Here is a 20748-nt window from a genome sequence, read left to right as displayed (position 1 = left end):
TTTTAGTGATCCTTATTTGGATAAAGGGTCAATCTTGGATTCCTGGGGTGCTAAGATAATGGACATGATTGTCGTGTGTGTGTGTGTGTGTGTGTGTGTGTGTGTGTGTGTGTGTGTGTGAGATGTGTATTCAATGTATTTAAGAGAGAGACATTTGCATAAAGCTCTTCAGAAAGTGAAAGGGGGCAGGGCAGGGGCCTCTGGGGAGCTTGGCAACTGTGAAGCAGTGAGAACTAGGTTTTAATCTGAAGAAGCAGGTGGAGAGAGGGAGGGGTCTGTGTGTTACGGAGTTTCCCCAAAGCGGGCTTTTTCTGCTGGGAGGGGCGAGGCTGCCACTGGCTAGCGCTTTGGGTGCCCCAGCACAGCTTGGATAAGTTGACTGCAAGCAGCGCCTGGTCTTTCGCGCTCCTCTGGGGACCCAGGAGAAGGAGGAAGACTTTGGATATGGGTGAGTGCGCAGGCAAATCTCCTCAAGGCTCGCTGCGAGAGCTTGTGCTACGAAAAGCGAATCTTGTGGACCAGGGATCCTCGGTTCAACATCCCCTGCTCCTCCAGGCTGTCTGCCTCTGGACTCTTGCTAGGAAGGAGAGGGGCACCGGAAAGCACCTCAGGCGAGGGAAGGTGTTAGACAATTTACAGTGGGCCAGGAGGGTTTGGGGGCTCTTGTACAGTGGTCGGGACCGTATTTGAGGAATAAAGAAAACATTAGAAATAGGCGGATTCTAGGGGGTAAGAGCATTATTACGTGTTTGCTTGCATTTGGGATTTGGGGAACCAGTTGAAGCAGTGAAATGGAAACTTCTTGAAACTTTTGGGTCACACAGATCTGAGGCATGGAAGGCGTTGGGACACGGCGACTCGCCCCTGTGTAATTTCTAGCCCCTGTGTAAATTGAATATCCATTTGTACACTGGTTTTGAAGCTGAGGCTGAAAGCTTGAGTTTTCCTAAACTCAGAACTTGGTAAATAAATGACCTAGTGGAAAGGACACCACAGCGGCTCAGGTCTAATCTCCGTAGCGCTTGGTGCAGTTCAGCTTCACTTCAGTTTCTTCAGTGTTTCCTTGGAGTTTAGCGGCGCAGGTTGGCACCGTCCCAGGAATGCTGTGGGGTGGAATGGACAGAGGGAGCAACGGGTGTCGGGGGTCCAAACCCAGTGGCTTCTTAAGAGAAAAGTTCTTAAAACAGAGAGCGAGTAATCTGAGGAGAAGAAATGACCCACTGTCCAGGGACCTGGTTCTGTTTGTCCGGTGTAAGCATCAAGTGCTCCTACAATGTAGCATTTCCACGGTTACTGATTAATGATCCTCAGCCCCGGAGATTTGCTGTGCAAACGCCTGTGTACTCACTCCTTCCGGTCCAAGTCCTTTTCGCGCCCCTCCCCCGCAGCTTCCTTGTCCTTTGTTGTGAGGGATTTCACTAAGAGTAAAGGAGGACTTTGGGTTTACGTGCTTCAGTAGAAATTCCTAAATTCCCACAGGCTTCAGGGTGAGGGGATGATTTGACTGCTAATCAGTGGGGTTTTTAGACACTGGCCAACTTGGAAGAAAAGAAAAAAGAGAAGGCGAAGGACATTTTTGCCTATGAATGTTAACTGTGATCAAGACATTAATAGTCTCTTTTTGTTTAACCGTGCAAGAGCCTTAGAAAGTCCCACTTTTATGAACTTAGAATAAAAGTGTTAGGAATGATTTCTGGAATGAAATGTATTTTTTTTTTTTTTTTTTGAGAAAGGAATAGTTTCAAGTTATAAAAGAAAAATAAACTTTCCCAATTTGACAGATCACAGGCCTGTAAATAAATATACAGTTGTACTTGGGTATATAAACTTGTTAGAATAACATCTGTTTTAGGGGGGGCTCTCTTAATGAAAAGACAAAATAATAGACATGATGTAATCTAGTCACTGACTGCATTAAAAACATTAAGATGCTAGGTATTTAGAAACATGACATTCTTTACCTTGAACTGAAGTTTAGGTTGACTAGCTATCGAATACTACTTTTTTTTTCAAAGTACTTATTTCTGTTCTTGGTATTTCCAAACCATAAAGAAAATAATTGATTCTGGACTTTACTTGATTGTCATGCATAAATTAGCTATTCAAAATTATAAAAAGTGATGTGGGAGAGAGGATGTATAATTAACTTTTATATTAATCTGGAGTTTAACCTATAGTTCTTAAAAACTACCTAAAACTAGGAAGATACCTAAAATGCACCTATTTTGACAAGAATGGATTACATATTCTTTTTGTGTTTGAGGTCACTTAAAACTCAAGTAGGTGGCAGTTCCCTAGTAGGAAAAAGGGAGTAGAGGTCAAGAAAGTAAAAACAAAGTGTGTATGTGATGGTGAGGGTGGGGTCCGAGAACAAGTATACAATGTAAAGTCGAGACTCAGGATGGAAATTAAGAAAAACAGTTCAGGGAAAAGTTTGGAAGAGCCAGTGAGCAGGGAGGAAAGAAATGTGCTCAGATTGCTAGAAGAGAGAAAACAGTGTGGGAGAATGTTTTATCTATCTTTTCCTGATATGATAAATGAAAATTACCGCTTAAAAGGACAGTGGTGCTATGGGGTTGAATGCAATAATCCTTGCTTGTCAGAAAACTTCCTATTCTAGACTTGTGGAAGAATGAGAGTATTTGGTTAATTACACAGTCTGAATTATTTATAGTCCTCATATCTGTAATGCACAAAGCTAATTCTCTGAAAACAAGTTATTTGCAAAGTAGGGAGATTGAGATTTCCAGGCAGCTCAGATTTTCCTTGGGTTTTCTTTCTTGAGTAATACCTTTGTTCATATAACTATTCAGGATTACTTCCTTTTGGCTTGAAAATTCTCCTTTATAGAAAAGTTACTTTAAAAAAGTTTATTTTAAAAATGCAGGACTAATCATTTGCTAAGCATATTTGTATTTTCGCTTCTATGTTAACTTACCACTCAAGCTCTCTAAATGTGAAATTTCAGGAACGAATGGAGGGATATATTAGGAATATTTTAGATTTATTCCCTAAGCATATTAGTCATTGTTCTACTTGAATATATGTGTATATGTATATATGTCACAGATATTTAAACAGTGCTAATCTTTAGTTTGTTTATATAATGACATTGAATAGTATTTAGTAGTTTGACAAATATTCTTCCAGGAAATTTTGTGGAGGATGTGGGACTAAACTTGATTTGGTGGGAGATGAAGGATTTGTGCAAGGAAGATACTCAAAATAGGGGTCCCTTTAAAGCAGGAGAGGGGTAAGCTCTGGGGAGCAGTAAAATGTGGAACTGGTTCAACCAACAGATCTTGACTTTAGAAAATCTTCCAAAAGAACAAGAATTTAGAAGTTACACAATAGGAAATAGGAAGTAATAGAAAGTCTTTATGATGACAATAATGTCATTGGAAGAAAATTTGAGCATGGTATTTAAAAGAAAGAATAAATTGGAGCGGATGTACCCAATTATTGAGTAGTCCTGAGATGGTATGTCTAGGTCAGTCTGATGAGAGTGCATATGGAGAGCAGAATGTTGGTGGAAGATGTCTGTAATCACACAAGTGAGCAATATGAAGAATGAAGAATATAGTCTCTGGAGATATGAAATCTTCATGATTGAGAAAATAGGGTTTTCTGGGGGCGGGGCTTTGGTCACATACTTAAAGGATAAATCAGATGGTTTTATTTTCTGGTTGTTTCAGGCAACTGATGAATTTTGTTTTTGAAACATTAAGAAGTGATGACTGTATTTCAAAATAACAGTGTGTATTAAGTTGAAAACAATGAGGACACAAAAGTATGAAGGAAAATAAAGGAAAATAACCATTTGAGGGTTTCCAATCTTCAGTGAGAGATAAAACTGTATTAGTTACTTGAAAAAGAGAATGCAGGGAATACTGGTTCAAGGACCAGGAGAGAAAGGATAAGTAGGGTTTGGAGGAGGATACTATCCAAAAATTATGTACTAAATGCTCTAAAATTATACAATTGAAATATGATATTGAAAACATTCAGTGATAGGTTCAAAAGCCCATACATTTTGACAAGAGATAAAAAGTATCAGGAAATATTTTGCTGTCATTCGATTACAAATGAAAATGGAATTAATTAAGGATATTTTAAAATGTTTAAGAATTTGGACCTAATATGAGACACACTATTTTCTTGAGCTTCTAATTGTATTTCAGGGAAAGAGATGACACGTTATAAACAGTGACAAACAAGATACATACAGCCAAAGTTTGAAATAGGTTTCTCTTATGAATTTTTGACATTTGCATATCCTGTTGTTTTGATTGGGGAAAACTGTAAATTTATTTATTTAGTGCAGATTATGATTCAGTAATAATTAGAGGAAAAATATGTGAAACTGTTTAGTTCAAACTATTTCTGGTTAAAAAAACAATAATTTTATAATTCCAGGTTAATAGGTAACACTGTTTATGGATCATTTAATCCCTAATGTGTTATTTTCCCTACATGATTATAATGATCTGATAATACTGTGAATCAGGTAAAGATAAGCTAATGCTGTGTCTCTTACTGAATAACAAATATTTTCCAAACAAATACATAAAAAATACATTATTAACTCTCATGGCTCTATGGGTTGACTTTCTCTGAGCAATCATATTAAAGGCCTTGAGTTGTCATAGTGAAATGTCAGCTGGGAATACAGACATCTGAAGACTTGATCAAATTGGTGATCTGAGATGATTCACACTAGCAGTTGATAGTGCCAGTATATTGTGAGTTCATCTGTTACCATCTTTGAGACTTTCTCCAGATAATGACTGTGTTCCAAGAAGAAACATCCCAATGATGAGTGTTCTAAGAAACCCAGGGAGCAGCTGGCCTAGCATCAAGCAATCGCCCCTGCACATCACTTCTGTAGCATTTTATTGGACACAAGTCAAGAGCAGTAAGAATCAAGGATAGTGAGATCAGGCCTGACTTCCTGATTTCAGAATTTACAACTGCTATTTAGTATAATTATTCAAAACACATTTGACAAGTGAATAGATTTTTTTGTTGTTGTTGTTTTGGTCTTTTTGAAACAGGGTCTCCCTGTAGCCCCAGCTGTCCTGGAACTCACAGAGATCCGCCTGCCTCTGCCTCCTGAGTGCTGGGATTAAAGGCATGTGCCACCACACCCAGCAATGAGTGAATAGATATTTAATTAGAAATATAAAGATATTCAGATAGTAACACTAGAATTTTACAGCAAAACATTGAGGGTAGAAATTGGTACCTGTAGAAATTGGTTTAAATATAGTGATAGAACCCCAGGATAAACTCAACTCCAAATGTGCAATAAAATCAGCTAGTCTTTCTTATTTTGACTTAAATTTGAAATTCTAAATTGTGAAATTTTAAATTGCTATTGTAAATTACTATTCTATTTATTAATTTATTCAGAATTGAACTTGTGTCATAAATTCAAATGCAAATGAATTAGCAAAATGTCTTTATTCAACATCCTTTTGCCAAAAAAAAAAAATTAAATACTTGTTGATGATCTGTTTAGAAGCCTACTTTATTTTTGTAAAGTATATTGGTTTTATAAAATACATTAATTGGGCCGGGCGTGGTGGCGCATGCCTTTAATCCCAGCACTTGGGAGGCAGTCAGGCAGATCTCTGTGAGTTCGAGGCCAGCCTGGTCTACATAGTGAATTTCAGGACAGCTGGGACTACCGGGGAGACCCTGTCTCAAAAACAAACAAACAAACAAACAAACTACCTACATTAATCAGGAGCTGGGGAGATGGCTCAGTGGTTAAGAACACTGACTGCTCTTGCAGAGGACCGCGTTTGATTCCCAGCACCTACATGGCAGCTAACAATCATCTGTAACTCCAGTTCCAGGGGATCCAATGCCTTCTTCTGACCCCAAATGGGATTACATGACACAAGTGCATTTACACAGATGCAGGAAGTGCACTCATACACATAAAATGATAAGTAAAACATTAAAACATAGAAAATATTAATTGAATTGACATATCATTAGTATCTTATTTCCACTTTTAAAAAAATTAATTTGAAATAAATATATTATTCTATTTCACAAAACATGTAAGTCTCACTTTGTTATTATTAACTGGCAAAGACTAGAGTTGTCACCATGGCTAAAAATATAAAGATCAGTGATAGTCATGTATATAGAGATTAGAAATGCATGTGAAAACGTCTCAATGTCAGACAACGAGGTGGAGATCTTTTTTATATGTTGGAACCTCATTTAATTTTATGTCTTATAGAGTTTATAATGAGTAAAAGATTATATAAGCGTAATAAATCATCTGTAAACCTACAAATGTTCACCCAATTTTGAAAGCGATGTACCCTAGCTCAGAAAAATGTTATTGAATAGGTTAATGCTGTTATAATGAAATGCTTCTTTTAATTAAAAAAAATATATATATAAAGATCATTCCCTAGACAATTAAAAGAAAAAAAAACATTTTAAATGAGCTATGCTTAAATTCAAAGACAGGATTTATTTCAATATTAGATGCCTTAAAAATGAAATTCCTACTATATTTGAACTTATTTTATTTGAAGTAATTCTATTTTCAACTGTTCATAAAAGAAATGAGGAATTAGGGCTGAATAATTTGAAGCTAATTCAATATTTACTACTCCAAGGAAAACAAACAAATTACTCCCCACTGGGAGGAACAACATAACCAGAAAAATGTATGATGACTCCAGAAGGCACAGTGATAAGTGATTAAAAGAAATTGTTCTTCAGTTTGTTAAAACATTCACTTATATGCTGCGAGTGGTGGTGCATGCCTTTAATCCCAGCCCTCTGGAGGTAGAGGCAGATGGATCTCCGTGAGAACAAGGCCAACCTGGTCCACATAGTGACTTCCAAGCAGACTGGTCCTAGGGAAACTCTATCAAAAAATAAAAATAAAGGGGTTGGAGAGATGGCTCAGCGGTTAAGAACACTTGTTCTTGCAGAAGACCTGCGTTGAAATCCCAGCACCCACATGGCAGCTAACAACTGTCCATAACTCCAGTTCCAGGGGATCCAACAGTCTCTTCGGACCTCCGCAGGCATTGCACAACATGGTTGCACTTACCTACATGCAGGCAATACATGCATATACATAAAATAAAAATAATAAATAAAAAATATTTAAAAAAATGTAAAGATAGTCTAAGAAATTTTTGCCTAAATTCTATAATAGAAAAATAAGTATTCCTTGTTATTTTTATATATCTTCTCATTTCAGATCCTCTAATTTCATTAGAACAGAGATTAAATACTGATTTAACTAAATAATTAAATATTGATTCTACAGTCAGTGTCTTAAGACTCATATTAAGAATTCTTGGGCCTCAGATTTATACCTGCAGTTGAAATGTTCAGTCCAATTAATTTTGAGGGAGGAAGTGTGAGGCTGTGTTGAGAGAGAAAATCTCCAGTATGCTTTTCTCCTTCACCAAGCTGACTGAACTACTAGTTATAACTTTTAATCCTTTTCTTGTATATGATGCATTATTTTTAATTAATAATATAGTCAGAATTCAAAAATAAATTACCAAGAGCTAGGTTCTAAGATCTCTTTCACATTTCTTTTTACACTATAAGCCTATAGTGAAATAAGGCGGTAGGTCTTTCTTCCTCTCCATTCACTGGAAGTCTTGTTTAGAAATGTTTTCCAGAGTTTTCTGAATCTCTCCCCATTAAAATTATTAATGACTTTTGGTCTTAGGGCATAGGGGCTGTTTGTGTTCATTTAACTTCCAAATCTTCACTCCTGTGCCCAGCTGTCCTCTGGGCAGCTCTCTCTAGCTTCTTATACCGTCTCCTTGCCTTCCAAAACCTATCATAAAGAAATACTTGTAGGAAAAAGAAGACATACTAGAAAAGATATCTGAATACAATGCTCAATAAATTATTAAATTTGTATGCATTGCTGGGAAAATGGGTTCAAAATGTGAATGTAAAGCATAATCACCTGGAATTTAGTCATCAGTATCCACTTAAAATCCATCTTTCTTTCCTGTGTGCCCTCTGTGCCATATCTCTACATGTCTTTTTACTGATAACAGTTATTTGTTAATATGCATATTCCTGTACATTATTTGGGATCAAGTCTAAACTCTGGAGGCAGTATTCACAGATAGTTGGCCAAGAAATTTTCAAATTCCTGAATATTTTAGTTATTTACTTAACACTGCTTCCCTAACTAACTTACAAAGATATAGAGGTATAAAAAATGAGTATTTGAGGGATGTAAAATATTTAGCTTTAGTAGTGGCAGGCGACAAATAGAAAGTAAAACTTTTGAATGAACGTGACTGTCCAGAATAGGGTAGGCCAGTACAACTAGACCAATACCATACAAAGGTCTTTGCTAAGTGATAAATATTAAGGGAAGAAGGACTCAGAGAATCAATTGAAAAGTAGATGAGAATTGATGAAATTTTATTAGAGTCAAAGAAGAATGCAGTTTTGTAATGAGTCACCTAAAGGGTTCAGTACAATATAAAGAAAACATGTTTTGTTTAAGGAATTTTCAATTGACAAAAATCCATTGAAGTTAACAAATCCTTTTAATAAAGGGATAAAAACAAAAGTTTGCTTCCATATATGGAATTTTAAGTACTCAGAGACAGAAAGAAGAGGGTATGAGAAAGGGTGGGATAGAGAAGGAATCGAGGCAAGGAATGAGCAAACAAAAGAGGGAGGAGAGAAAAGAACATGGAGGCATCCAAAGTTAAGAAAAAACTGACTAGGTAAGAAGGTTAAGAATAACCTCAGCATTGAGAAAAGAGGAGGGCATTCTAGACATGTAGTTCATTAGGCAGAGCATGTACCTAGCAAAAGTGAGGCCCTGGGTTTAACCATAGCACTACACATTACACAAATAATAATCTTTTGTCCTAAGGTGGTTATAATGCTTCAGGGATCATTTTGCAGGTCCTAGATGTAGTGTTTTAGCCAATGATGTTGTTCTTTACTGGAAAAAAAAATATCACTGTGGCCAAACGCTAATTTCTAAATCTTAAGCAAATATACCACTTTTGCTGTTTTTTAAATTGTAAAGGCCAGAGAAGGGGATGATACCTAATAAAATAAATCATAACTGGCTTACGCCTTTTGAGTATAGTATTTTACATTTGTTCCTCCTTTTATTAAAGCATTAAATAAATTTCAAAAGTGCTAAAATGGAGTCATGTCAAAAAAATTCTGCAGATACTGTATTTTATTTTGTAGACATTTTTCATTAAAACAAGTAACTCTTCAATTCAATCTTCATTTGAAGGGGCAGCTAACACATACTGGACACACATGGAGTTCACTGCATTCCTATTTAGGTCCTATACTAAACGGTACAGAAAGAAAGACTGTTTCACACTAGAATTGCACAGGATGCATGACAGGTACCTTACTGCCACTCTTTTACACATTTTCCCATTTTCCAGAAAGATTTAAAAAGAAGGAGACGGGCAGGAGAGATGGTTCATCAGTTAAGAGCACTCACTGCTCCTGCAGAGGATCGGGGTTGGATTCCCAGCATCCACATGGTGGCTAACCACCCTTAACTCCAGTTCCAAGGGGATAGATACCCTCTTATGTCATTTGTGGGCATTGCGCCACACAACATGTATACTTACATGCAGGCAATACACTCATACACATGAAATAAAAATAATAATTATTAAGGTATTTAAAAATAAGGAAAAAATTTTATTTGTTAATTATATGCCAGAAAACAAATTCAAGGTAAGTTTCCATAGAAGAAAGTGACAGAGTAATTTGTAAGTAGTGATACTCAGGGAATACAAATAACTTAGAAGTTACTAGAAAAACTAGTGATGATTATTTTCATCTCATAATAATAATTTTAATAGATAGTCCTTTACTTGGCACAATAAATATATCTTACTTCAAATAAGCTGAGAAGTAAAGTGATACTCAGTCCCAGAGACTGTCAAACAGTTAAAAAAATGTAAATGACATTTCTCCTATCTCATTAGAACACCTTAAAATTATTCTGCTGGTAAGATTTTGTGTATAGCACCAACAGCACATGGTAGAAGAATGTTCAACCTAGAAAAAGTAGCCTTTTGAATCTATTTTACTGTTAATTTGATTGAACAGGGAACAGGTATTTCTGAGGGTCAACCTCATGTGCACCTTTGTTTTATACATAGTGAAATAATCAGGGATGTAGTGTAAGTGTAATTCCTGATTCCAAAGCACTTTTGTGCTCGTTGAGATAAAAACTTGCATATAGAGAGCCACATGATGGTTCTCTTCTGTAAAAGTTATCTACAGAGACCAAAATTAGTGTAATAATTAATGAAAATACTGGGCAAGGATAAAGGAGATCATAGAGGTTATAGCCATGGGTTTTGTGGGGTTCCTTGAAGAGGAGCCAGAGGGCTGTGACTTTGTCAGGTGATAGTGGTGTGGGAATAGCCCAGGAAGTGCTGCAGAACAGCCTCCACTGTGGGAGGAACATGCTCTGGGACCCATTGGAATTTGCTTTTCCTCCAGCTTTTACCCAAAAGCTAGTAAGTTTTTTCTATACAATTTTTTCCATCCTCTGGAAAGGGCTATGGGGTTATATCCTAATAGAAAGTACAGAATAATAATGTTATATATAATTTTATAATACATAAATACATATAATACACATTATATAATTAATAGAATTAATATTAATAATGCCCTGGTCATGCACTAAGCAGGGGTTCTACTAACCCCAGAATCATATCCTTCCTGTTCCCTCACCCTATTACTACAGTTCTAAACTGTCCCTTGTCGTCACAGGCCACTCATTGCAGATTGTATGGCAAAAGACAAAACAATTGTTTAAATTTTTATTGATTTTAAAGTTAGCAATATAAAGTAATGAGTTTTATTATGGCATTTTCGCGAATATATGTCATTGTTTGTCCTTACTCATTCCCCTTCCTTACTGTGTTCCCCTGTGCTCCTCTTCCCTCTCATGGCTCCCTTCCTCCCTCTCAGTCCCCTCTCTGCTTTTGTGTCACATGTATTACACTTTTTTTTCTCTCTCCTACCTTTGCATTGCTTCTTCCTCATGGTCTCCTTTCTACTTTCATAGAACATCTGTTATTACACAAATAGTCTTATTCCCTAGGCCCTTGGTGCTAAAGAGCTGGATTATTATAGCAGGGATTGGAGGAAGACTTGATATACAAATTAAGAAAATCATTCTAAGCTGGATATGGTAATGCATGTTGTAGTCTCAGTACTAGGAAGACAGAAGCAGAGGATGGATGATTGATGCATATTGGAAGCCAGCCTGATCTACAGACCAAGTTCTAGGTTATGCAGGGCTGCATTAGGAGACCTGGTCTCAAAATAAATATCAAAACTAAACAAAATTGGTTCTATCATGTGACAATGCAATTATAGCTAACAGCAAGATGTTTATATTTGAGCAGATTTAATTATAGATGTGATAGCAAGACAGATATTAAAAATAATGACAACATGAAACATTATTTTATCTGCTAGAACAAGATCAGGAATAACTTGGCATTCCAATGAGATAATGGAAGGAATCACCAAGTAAAAGCACAAACTGAAAATGTTCAAAATTTTAGTAATTGCTAGATAAAATTAAACTCTACATCAGATTTCATGTAATTAAATAGGAGAATGATCTTGAATGATTTCTATCAGCTCAGTAATTCAGGATTATTCTAGTCATCTTTCCATGGGTGTTCCATGTCTACTTGCTATCTTACATGGTCCTCTCTGGAGGATATACAAGATGTCTTCATAGAAGACAGACTCATTCACAAAGATCATGCTGCTGGCTTGATTAATAGCTAAGTGAAATTTTCAAACATGTTTTAAAATCTAATCAAATCTTTGTCATGATCCAATAAGAAAGTTATAGTATCTGACTGAAAGATATGAAGACATTTAATTAATTATAAATTAATTTTACTTATTTAAGTATCAATTATAGCCTAATGAAACATTACAGTAATCAAAACAAAATTTTAAATTAAGTAAAGTCAACATATCACTGAGCATTATGAAAATTTCTCCCTTTTTTATACTATTTAATACTTCAATATATGCTTGACTTAATTGATATTAAGACGAAAGCAGAAAGATTTGCTTCTCTTAGTATCTTAAATTTAACAATCTTACCTTAGGTCTCTAGAATCCTGTGTCCCTCTTCTATTATCTTTTGCTACCTTATTTTTCCCTTTCCTTATTTTATTCTAGGCCTTTAAAATTCAAATGAGGTTTTGAAGATCGGGGTTGAAAAAGTCAGTTCTCCCCAATCTTCTATGTTAAGAACTGATCCAAACCAGCATAATTAAAACAAAACACAACACAACATAATTAAAACAATGCATTATGAATAGGTAATTAAAAACACTAATTAGATACTTGTAATTATGCTTTTTTTTTTTTACTTTTCAATGAGGTCTTCCTCAGTTAATATGTGGAGATGAAATTATAATGCAATGTGTATAGGCAGTATATCTGCGTACTGGGAGTCAGGACTTTAATGTGTGATCTTCCAATTCCTTCAAGGACTACAGGATTGAGGGACAAGTAGCTGTTTGCTTTCCTCAAGTTGAATCTTTCTGTTTTCTTTGTTACTGGCTTTCATCCTCTGTCCCAGTGGCTGTAGCTCACTGTTTATTTATTGGCTGTTTAGTACGGAAAAACATCTAGTCTTTGAGCATTGACAACAAATCAGAGTAATGAGCCTGCCCATCACGCTACATTGCGCATAATCTTTGCCTGTTAGGCTCTTGGCTGCTTTTGCTGTACTTCACTATCCTCAAAGTTTGAGAAATCTGACTGCTTTGTGGGTTGTTATTTTCCCATGCTTATTAACACTTGCCAAATCTTTTGTCATGCATCTTTATACTCATGACAGCTTCTAGGTCAAATTTCAGTTTTGATCACTGAATCTTTAGAAGTAGTGCTAAGGAACTGGAATAGCCAGCTCCTTTTCATCGATGGCAAAGGATGCTGATTAGCTGCATGCTAGCTGTTGAAGTCATAGCAACAAGCCCTACTTACTATCTTTTAGGCATCCCAATTAAGTTTCTTTGGTCTTTGGATAAGTAACTAAAAACAAGGTTCATCTCCTAGAGAATGTAAGTATGCTCTTTCACTAGTGAACAAGTTCATGTAGTTAATTAGTAATTTGTTCTAATGTTCATTTCGGTGCTAGTAAGCTAGAAATTATTTGTATTTCTTCTTTTCCTTTTTCCTTCCAATTATTATAATCCTTTTATTTTAAGCCGGCTGTTTGCCAAGTTGTTGAGTGCCATTGCTGAGGATGCCCAGCTAAACATATGCATCAATTACCAGAAGAAGAACATTAAGGTTGGCTACAGAGGCAATGAATACCAAATTGTATTTTCAACAAAGACTTAGGACAGTTTTCAGTCAATGAAATTGTTCTGAATGCAGATAGCTAAGCTACTGTTTTTTCTAGAGAAAGGTACATTTAAGAACACACCTTGTTTTTGTGCTAAATTTACCACAATATAACAATGGATAGAACTAGATTTTTTTCTCTTTTAAAGAAATCATAGATAATTATAGTTTCTGCCTATATGAAAACTCTTTTGTGTCATAACATCCTAAGTTTAGAAGTTTCCTCTGCAGAGTAATGGAGAAAAATATATCATTTTACTTTTATCAAGCAATTGGATAGTGCTTTATATACTTAATTTTCTTAGCCAACATGAACAAATGAACCTTCTTAAATTAGTAACAGATATAAGCATTCTTGCTTTGAAAAAAGACATTTATAGTGGCAGAGTTTGCATCACACTTAATGGTAAAAGATTAAATGCTGGGGCTGAAGAGATGGCTCAGTGGTTAAGAGCACTGACTACTCTTGCAGAGGACCAGGTTCGATTCTCAGCACCCATACGGCAGCTATGAACTGCCCTTAACTCCAGTTCCAGAGGAATCCAAAGCCCTCTTCTGACCTCCATCATGTTGCACAACATGGGTACACTCACATACATTCAGGCAATATACTCGTACACATAAAATAAAAATAAGTAAAATATTAAAAAAAGATTAAATGTTTTTCTCCTAAGACTCAGTCATGCAAGGATGTCTGTATGCTCGGTTTCTTTTTAACATCCCTTTTTGGCACAGGCCTGAAGACAAGAATGAGAAATAAAATCATTGCTTATTGGAGGAAGAAATATAGCACTTATATTCACTTATGATTTTGTATTGAAAGTCTCAGTAAGCCTAGAAGAAAATCTATTTAAAATTGAGTTTAACATAGTAGCAGAATACACAATTTATAAAAATGATCGCCTTCCCACTTTGGCAATGCTCAATTGGAAGATGATATGTAAAAGCAGACAAATAAAGTCATAAATTCATAGAAAAAATAAAAAGAGTAGAAACAAAGCAACTACAACAAAGCCAACTAAAACTGACCACACTCTTGACGACATCCACTTGGAATCTCATTGCCAGTGGGAATGAACAACAGTATAACTGCTTGAAACATTATTTGGCAGGGGCTGGTGATAGCTTACCAGGAAAACATTTATGTAGCATGCATGATATCCTTGGTAAAAGTTAATCCAGTAATTTATTTTTTTCCAACTTGGAGAGGACTTTATTTTAGCTTACAACCACATCACTGAGAAAAGTCAAGGCAGGGACTCAAGACCAGAACCTAGAGCAGAAACCATGAAGGAATGCTGATACTGGTTTGTTTCTTCTAGCTTACTTAGCTGACATTTTGTACAGTCCAGGCCTATCTGCCCAGTGGGATTATTCCCAACAAGATTTGAAGCATATTAGTAGCTAAGTATAAACAAAAGTTAGGAAAGCAGGTGACAAGAAATATTATTTCACTCATTGAGGGAACTAAGTTACATACATTTCTTACTTACCAGTGAGAAGGAGACTGAGATATGGGAAGTCATTTTCTACACTGAACTTCACAAAATTAAAAATTTGTACACAGGCCTTCATGACCAACTAAAAATAAAATGACCCAGAAAACTTAGACTTATATAACTAGTTCCATGTAAAAAAAACATGAAATGTATGCGTAGCCTTAGGAAGTATCTGAGACACTCCATGAAGTATAAGCCTCCTTTCCTTGAAGTAAATGAACACCATATATTCCAATTGGAAATATGACACATTGGTACCTAATTGGTGGGCAAGTACCACCCATAGTGGGGCAGGTCCTCCTATGTCAAACAACAATCAACAAATTGCCCCACAGACATGCACAGAGGTCACACTGCTGGAGGAAATTCCTCATTTCCCTCTTCCCAGGCATGCAAGTTGACAACAAAAGCTGACTATGCCACAAGGGTGCTCGCTAAACTTACAGCTTTCTAATTGCAGTTAGCCAGCTTTCCCTAAGGATGCCCTGCTTCTTATCCTGAGTTCTGGGATTACAGGTAGCTATCGTACCTGGCTGATTTTAGGTGGGTTCTGTGGATCATAACTCCAGTTCTCATGTTTGTGTGGCAAGGGCTTTATTGACTCCTCAGCTCCTATGGTGATCTTGCAACTTTCCTAAACTCACTTAAATTGTTTTTAGTGGTTTCCTTAGAACTTTCTTTGTACCAGATCCTGTCATCTGCAAATACAGATAGTTTTCCTCCCTCCTTTCTAGTCTTGGCCTATTTAATTTCTTTTTCTTGTGGGAGTGTCCTGTCCTGTCCTGTCCTGGTTATACATTACCAAATGGGTCTAGAGTGAATTAACCTTTCTTTCTTTCTTTCTTTCTTTCTTTCTTTCTTTCTTTCTTTCTTTCTTTCTTTCTTTCTTTCTTTCTTTCTCTCTCTCTCTCTTTCTCTCTCTCCCTCCCTCCCTCCCTCCCTCCCTCCCTTCCTTCCTTCCTGATATAATTTTCTTGCTCCTGATTTTAAGAGAAAAGTATTGTTTTTCAGCATTAATATGAGGTTAGGTGATGATTGCTAAGCAGATGCCTTTTCTTTTGTTCTCCTGTTTTATTTTTAGTGGATTTTGTCATCAAAAAATATTGATTCAGGACGTGGTGGCACACGCCTTAAATCTCAGCATTTTGAAAGCAGAAGCAGGGATAGTTCTATGAATTGCAGACCAGTCTGTGTAATTACTTTTTTAATAAAGTTAAAAACATACTTAAATTGACCCAGCAAGCCCCTCTTACATATTTACCTAAGAGAAATGAGAATTGTTGTCCATTCAAAATCTTATATGAATGTTTTATTCACAGTAATTTAAAATTTGGAAAAACCCAAGTATCCTTCAACTAGTGAGTGGATGATACTCAAACTTTATGGTTCCCATGCAAGGGAATTCTACTCAACAATAAAAGGAAAAAGCTACTGATAACACAACATGAATACATTTCAGATGAATGTTAAATCAAAGCAGCCAGACTCTCTAGGGTATTAGTCTATTTATATGCTATGCTAGAAAGGTAAACAATAAAGATAAAGACACACAAGAGATAAACAAAGGCTAGAAACCATGAGATTGGCTACAAAGGAGAAAGATAATGTTGGAGAAAGCTGTCCCACATCTTTACTATGGTTGTGGTCATATGACTATATATTTTACATAAATGATAGAACTATCATGTATAAAGGGTTTTAGTATATAAAAACTACTACCCCAATAAAATTAGAGCAAATTAGAAGAAATTTGATTAAATATTACCCTTGGTTGACTCTAAATGATATCAGTTTTGTTAGTTACTTTATGTTATTCAAAGTAACAATGTCAATATAAAAATATTTCCCCAGATTTCAATAGTTTGACAATTCCTTCTAGAAAAAATTTTCCATGTGTTCTAATCAGTTCCTTCCGCTTCCTTCTGTTTAATTAATGTACAAAACCTGCTAGCTGTTAGACACAATAGAAGACAGACTCTTTGTTATCTCTGCTCAATTAAAATCATTGATATTTCAGTCACAAAAAGTAAATAATGTCTGTTAAATTTGATCATGCCAGGCATGATGGTGCACACCTTTAATCCCAGTACTCGGGAGGCAGAGATAGGCAGAGCTCTGTGAGTTCAAGGCCAGCCTGGCCTACATAGTGAGTTCTAGGCCAGTCCCACTACAGGTAGACCCTGTCTCAAAAAGACAAAAAAAAATTTGATTATATTTTACATTGAAAAAAACTTCTAACAAACAAAAATCAAACCCCATGCTGATAGATTGAGAGCCTGTGATTCTTGACTCTCTTAAAACAATATTTGTATTAAAATCTTTAAGAATTTCATACAATGTATTTTGAACATATTCAGCCCCTGAGCTCCTCCTCCTCACCCTTTCCAGACCCACCCATACCCCCTAGCTTCATGTCTCGTTTCGTTTATGTTTTAATGACCAGAGGACCCCAATTTGTGCTGTCCATATACTCCTGGGTGTGGCCACTCATCAGAGAATGGTTGACCTACCAGGAGCCACACCTTTAAAACAACTGATTCTCCCTCCCCCAGAAACCATTAAATCCATAGCCCCTCCTTTGACTGGCTTGATTCTGTGCAGGGTTTGTGCAGGCAATCACAGCTGCTTTGAGTTCATGAGTGCAGTGGTCTTGTTATATGCATAAGACACTGTTTTGATCCATTCTTCCCTGACTTCTGCCTCTTAAAATCTGTCTGCTTCCTCTTTTGGGATAGTTCCTGAGCTTTGAATCCCTTACTCGAGATGTAACATGCATTTAATTATTTCCAGATGTCATTTTACCATGATTATTGCCAACATTGATAATTTATGTTATTTTTAACATATGAAATTACAGTTGTGTCTTTATTTTACCTGGAATTGCAATTGTTTTCATATCCCATCCAACCAATCCTATGATCATTTTAAAAACTTGACTTTAATTTTGGAGAACATTTATACATTTACTAGACTATTCCAGTTAGGGAAATCTTACATATATGGCAGATAATAATAGGGCCTGTATCAGAGGGCAGCTAAATAGTTACAGTACTGAGATTCAAGTATTACCATCATTATATTTATAGCAACCTAAATATATGTAAGTTATCTCACTCAGTACCCAGGCCTAGGGAGATATTCAAAATTGAGTGGTGTAAGCTTTATTATTTGGTGAAATAATACTGCTGATTATAGTTATAACATAGATAATATACTCTACTGGATAGAAACAGCTGTAAAACTCATAAAGCAAGAGGCAGATGGCTTCTATAATATTACTACTAATGCTAGTCATGTTACTATTGATGCTAATAATATTACTACTGTTGAGATTCCTTATTTTTAATATTTTTGTTTAATTTTGACTTAATGCAAATAAATAAAGCTATTTTTGTATATTAATTATCATTTCACAGCTAAGTCACTTATATTTCCTGTAATATACATGTGGTAATAATCACTCTCTTCTCCCTGTCTCTCCCTCTGAATTTCTTCTGTAGTTCCAATTTTATTAAAGTGACTTTAATAACTTGGGACCTGTGCAAGTAAAGGTTTAATGGGCTTGATATTTGCTTTTGATCATGGCTTAAAATTAGACTGCTGAACTTAAGAATAGAATACTTGACTCAGTTGATTTGAAAAATTTTGCTTATCTCATTCCACCTAGAAAAGTTGAATTTCAATAACCTTTTAGGTAATGCTTTGATTAAATATTCAGCAGTATGAGATGATGCCTACTTGAAAATCAACCATTGGTTCATGGACTTGAAAAGAACTGAGAGAACTTTAAGTATTATTTTAAATCAATACCTCATAAAGCCATTGTTTGTTCATTATTGTGGAAGTTGTTTCTTAGAGAAAGCTGAATTATTTTTTCAAACAGTTGTTTTTGTTCTAATCAAACTAATATTTTAATTAAGGGAATACTTATATGTGTCTGTAATTTCAGGACAGATTTATTGATATGTTTTCCTGTAATGGTTCAGTGTATACAAATTTTACTTAATTTGGCAGTTTTACATTTTGCATAGGCTGTGATGAGATAGAAAATACACTAGGTTTGTCACCATCTCTAATGGGATTCAGTGTCCATGGCTACTAGCAGGGGATCTCAACAGACGCTCTCAACCCTAACTGTGCATCAAAATCACTTGCAGAGCTTTTAACCTGAAGATTTTTGGCCCACTCATAGAGATACAGCTACAATTGACTCAAATTAATGCATGCATATTGATTTTTTTATGTAATAACCACATAATTAGAAGCAGCATTTCATTACAGCTTTAAGATATTCAGTAACAATTTCCAGAGCAAGTATACATCTATTTCAAAAGTGATTGTAAATTTTTAGGTTCACAGTTGAATTAATACAGTTATACAATATTGAACTCAGTATAAACCCTGTAAGACATAAAACTGAATGAGTTTTTACCCTTTAAAGAAAATCTCCATTTCATTTTAAAATATGCTGATTCCTACAGTTTTAATGCTACTAATGCTTCAATGTTTGCACATGTGTCTTTAATCTCTATGTATCTGATTATTACTAGTCACAGTCAGTTACACATGGATCCTTGGCACCTGAATATGGATATAAAGTCATCAGGTAGATTTCAATGGTAATGTTTATTACCTCTACTAATTAACATGAAGTAAATTTTTATGCATCCTCTTCAAATATGCCTTTTTCTTTGGTTTGTTGATTTTTTTTGTGTGTGTGTATATCATACAGAACATACCACACAATTTTACTCATCTATATACCCACGTCTCAAATGGCATACTCTTGTAGCCCCCTCCCCCATTGGAGCCCATAGACTCTGGCATTCCTGTAACTATCCCCAGCCATTCCTCAGTGCTTGTCCGTCTGCTGAATCGTGAGCCTGTCTAGAGATCCTTGTTTTAGGAAGATCAGCTGTTCCTCATCTAGCAGTAATCAGTTGTCAATATTCCTTTAGATAAAATTGGGGTCTGCTGTTCATTTTCCCAGTTTTATGCTGGGTTACTGTCTGGGAGTCTTTTGGGCCAACCTGGCCAGTAAGTGAAAGGAAGGTATCGCCTGTCTGGCATTGTTTCTTGTTATGCAGCATTTAGCTGTACATATGGACTCTTAAGAAATTATATTGACCCCATTAATCTTTGGTTATTCTTTCCTTTTGGGTGTTTAAGACCCTACAATTGGCCCAGATAAACCCACTTATTTTTACTCTTAAGGTCGTTTTAGGAGCTGTTCCTCAGGGGTCACATGGGCTTGGGAGGAGATCCTGGCTCCATTCTTTTACCAGTTCCATCTATGTGAAGATAAGTCAAAGGTCCTGCTGGACCATGGCTGGCTTCACTTGGAAGCATGGAGGAAATGTTTCCTATGTGTTGACCCTCTTCTTTGTAGACTGGACACTGGTTCAGATCTATATGGTGGGGACTCAACAGTCTCCTTGATCAAGATGACAGGTGATTCACCACAGTTACAGAACATTTTGAGAGATACTCATAGTCCCCGGGAACTTAGTTGACTCCAGGGAAAGGAGCAAAAACTGTCCTTTGTGTCCCTCTGACCAAATTAGTATAGGTGTCATAGTATGGCTGTTAAACATCCAAGAAGGTTAGTTCCACCAGTCTGGTACTTTTAATTACCATGTGCCATGTAGATAAAGCTTGGGCAAAGACCAAACATTCTCAGATAAACCTTGCTTAGACATATATTACATTCTTTGATCTAGTTGTACATATACATAATTTGTCAGTAGGTTGTTGGACTAATATGGTTCCCTTTGGTTTTTTAAAACTACCTAATCATTATTTATCTCTCACATTGTCTAAACCTTCCAGCATGGTTTCT

At 35.9% G+C, this 20748-nt stretch overlaps 1 protein-coding gene across 1 annotated transcript in view; it reads left to right on the top strand.

Annotated features, from left to right (window-relative positions):
• The first annotated feature begins 327 nt into the window (after positions 1-327).
• Gpm6a (glycoprotein M6A) overlaps positions 328-20748 on the top strand; it is a 354712-nt gene continuing 334291 nt past the window's right edge. Inside the window, exon 1 of the mRNA XM_008847147.3 lies at positions 328-448. Coding sequence (XP_008845369.1) covers positions 445-448 — 4 coding nt within the window. The 5' untranslated portion in view covers positions 328-444. The remainder of the gene's footprint in view (positions 449-20748) is intronic.

Source organism: Nannospalax galili, unplaced genomic scaffold (genome assembly GCF_000622305.1).
Source record: "Nannospalax galili isolate Female #2095 unplaced genomic scaffold, S.galili_v1.0 scaffold461, whole genome shotgun sequence".
Classification (NCBI taxonomy): domain Eukaryota; kingdom Metazoa; phylum Chordata; class Mammalia; order Rodentia; family Spalacidae; genus Nannospalax; species Nannospalax galili.
This window is presented reverse-complemented; position numbering and strand designations above follow the sequence as displayed.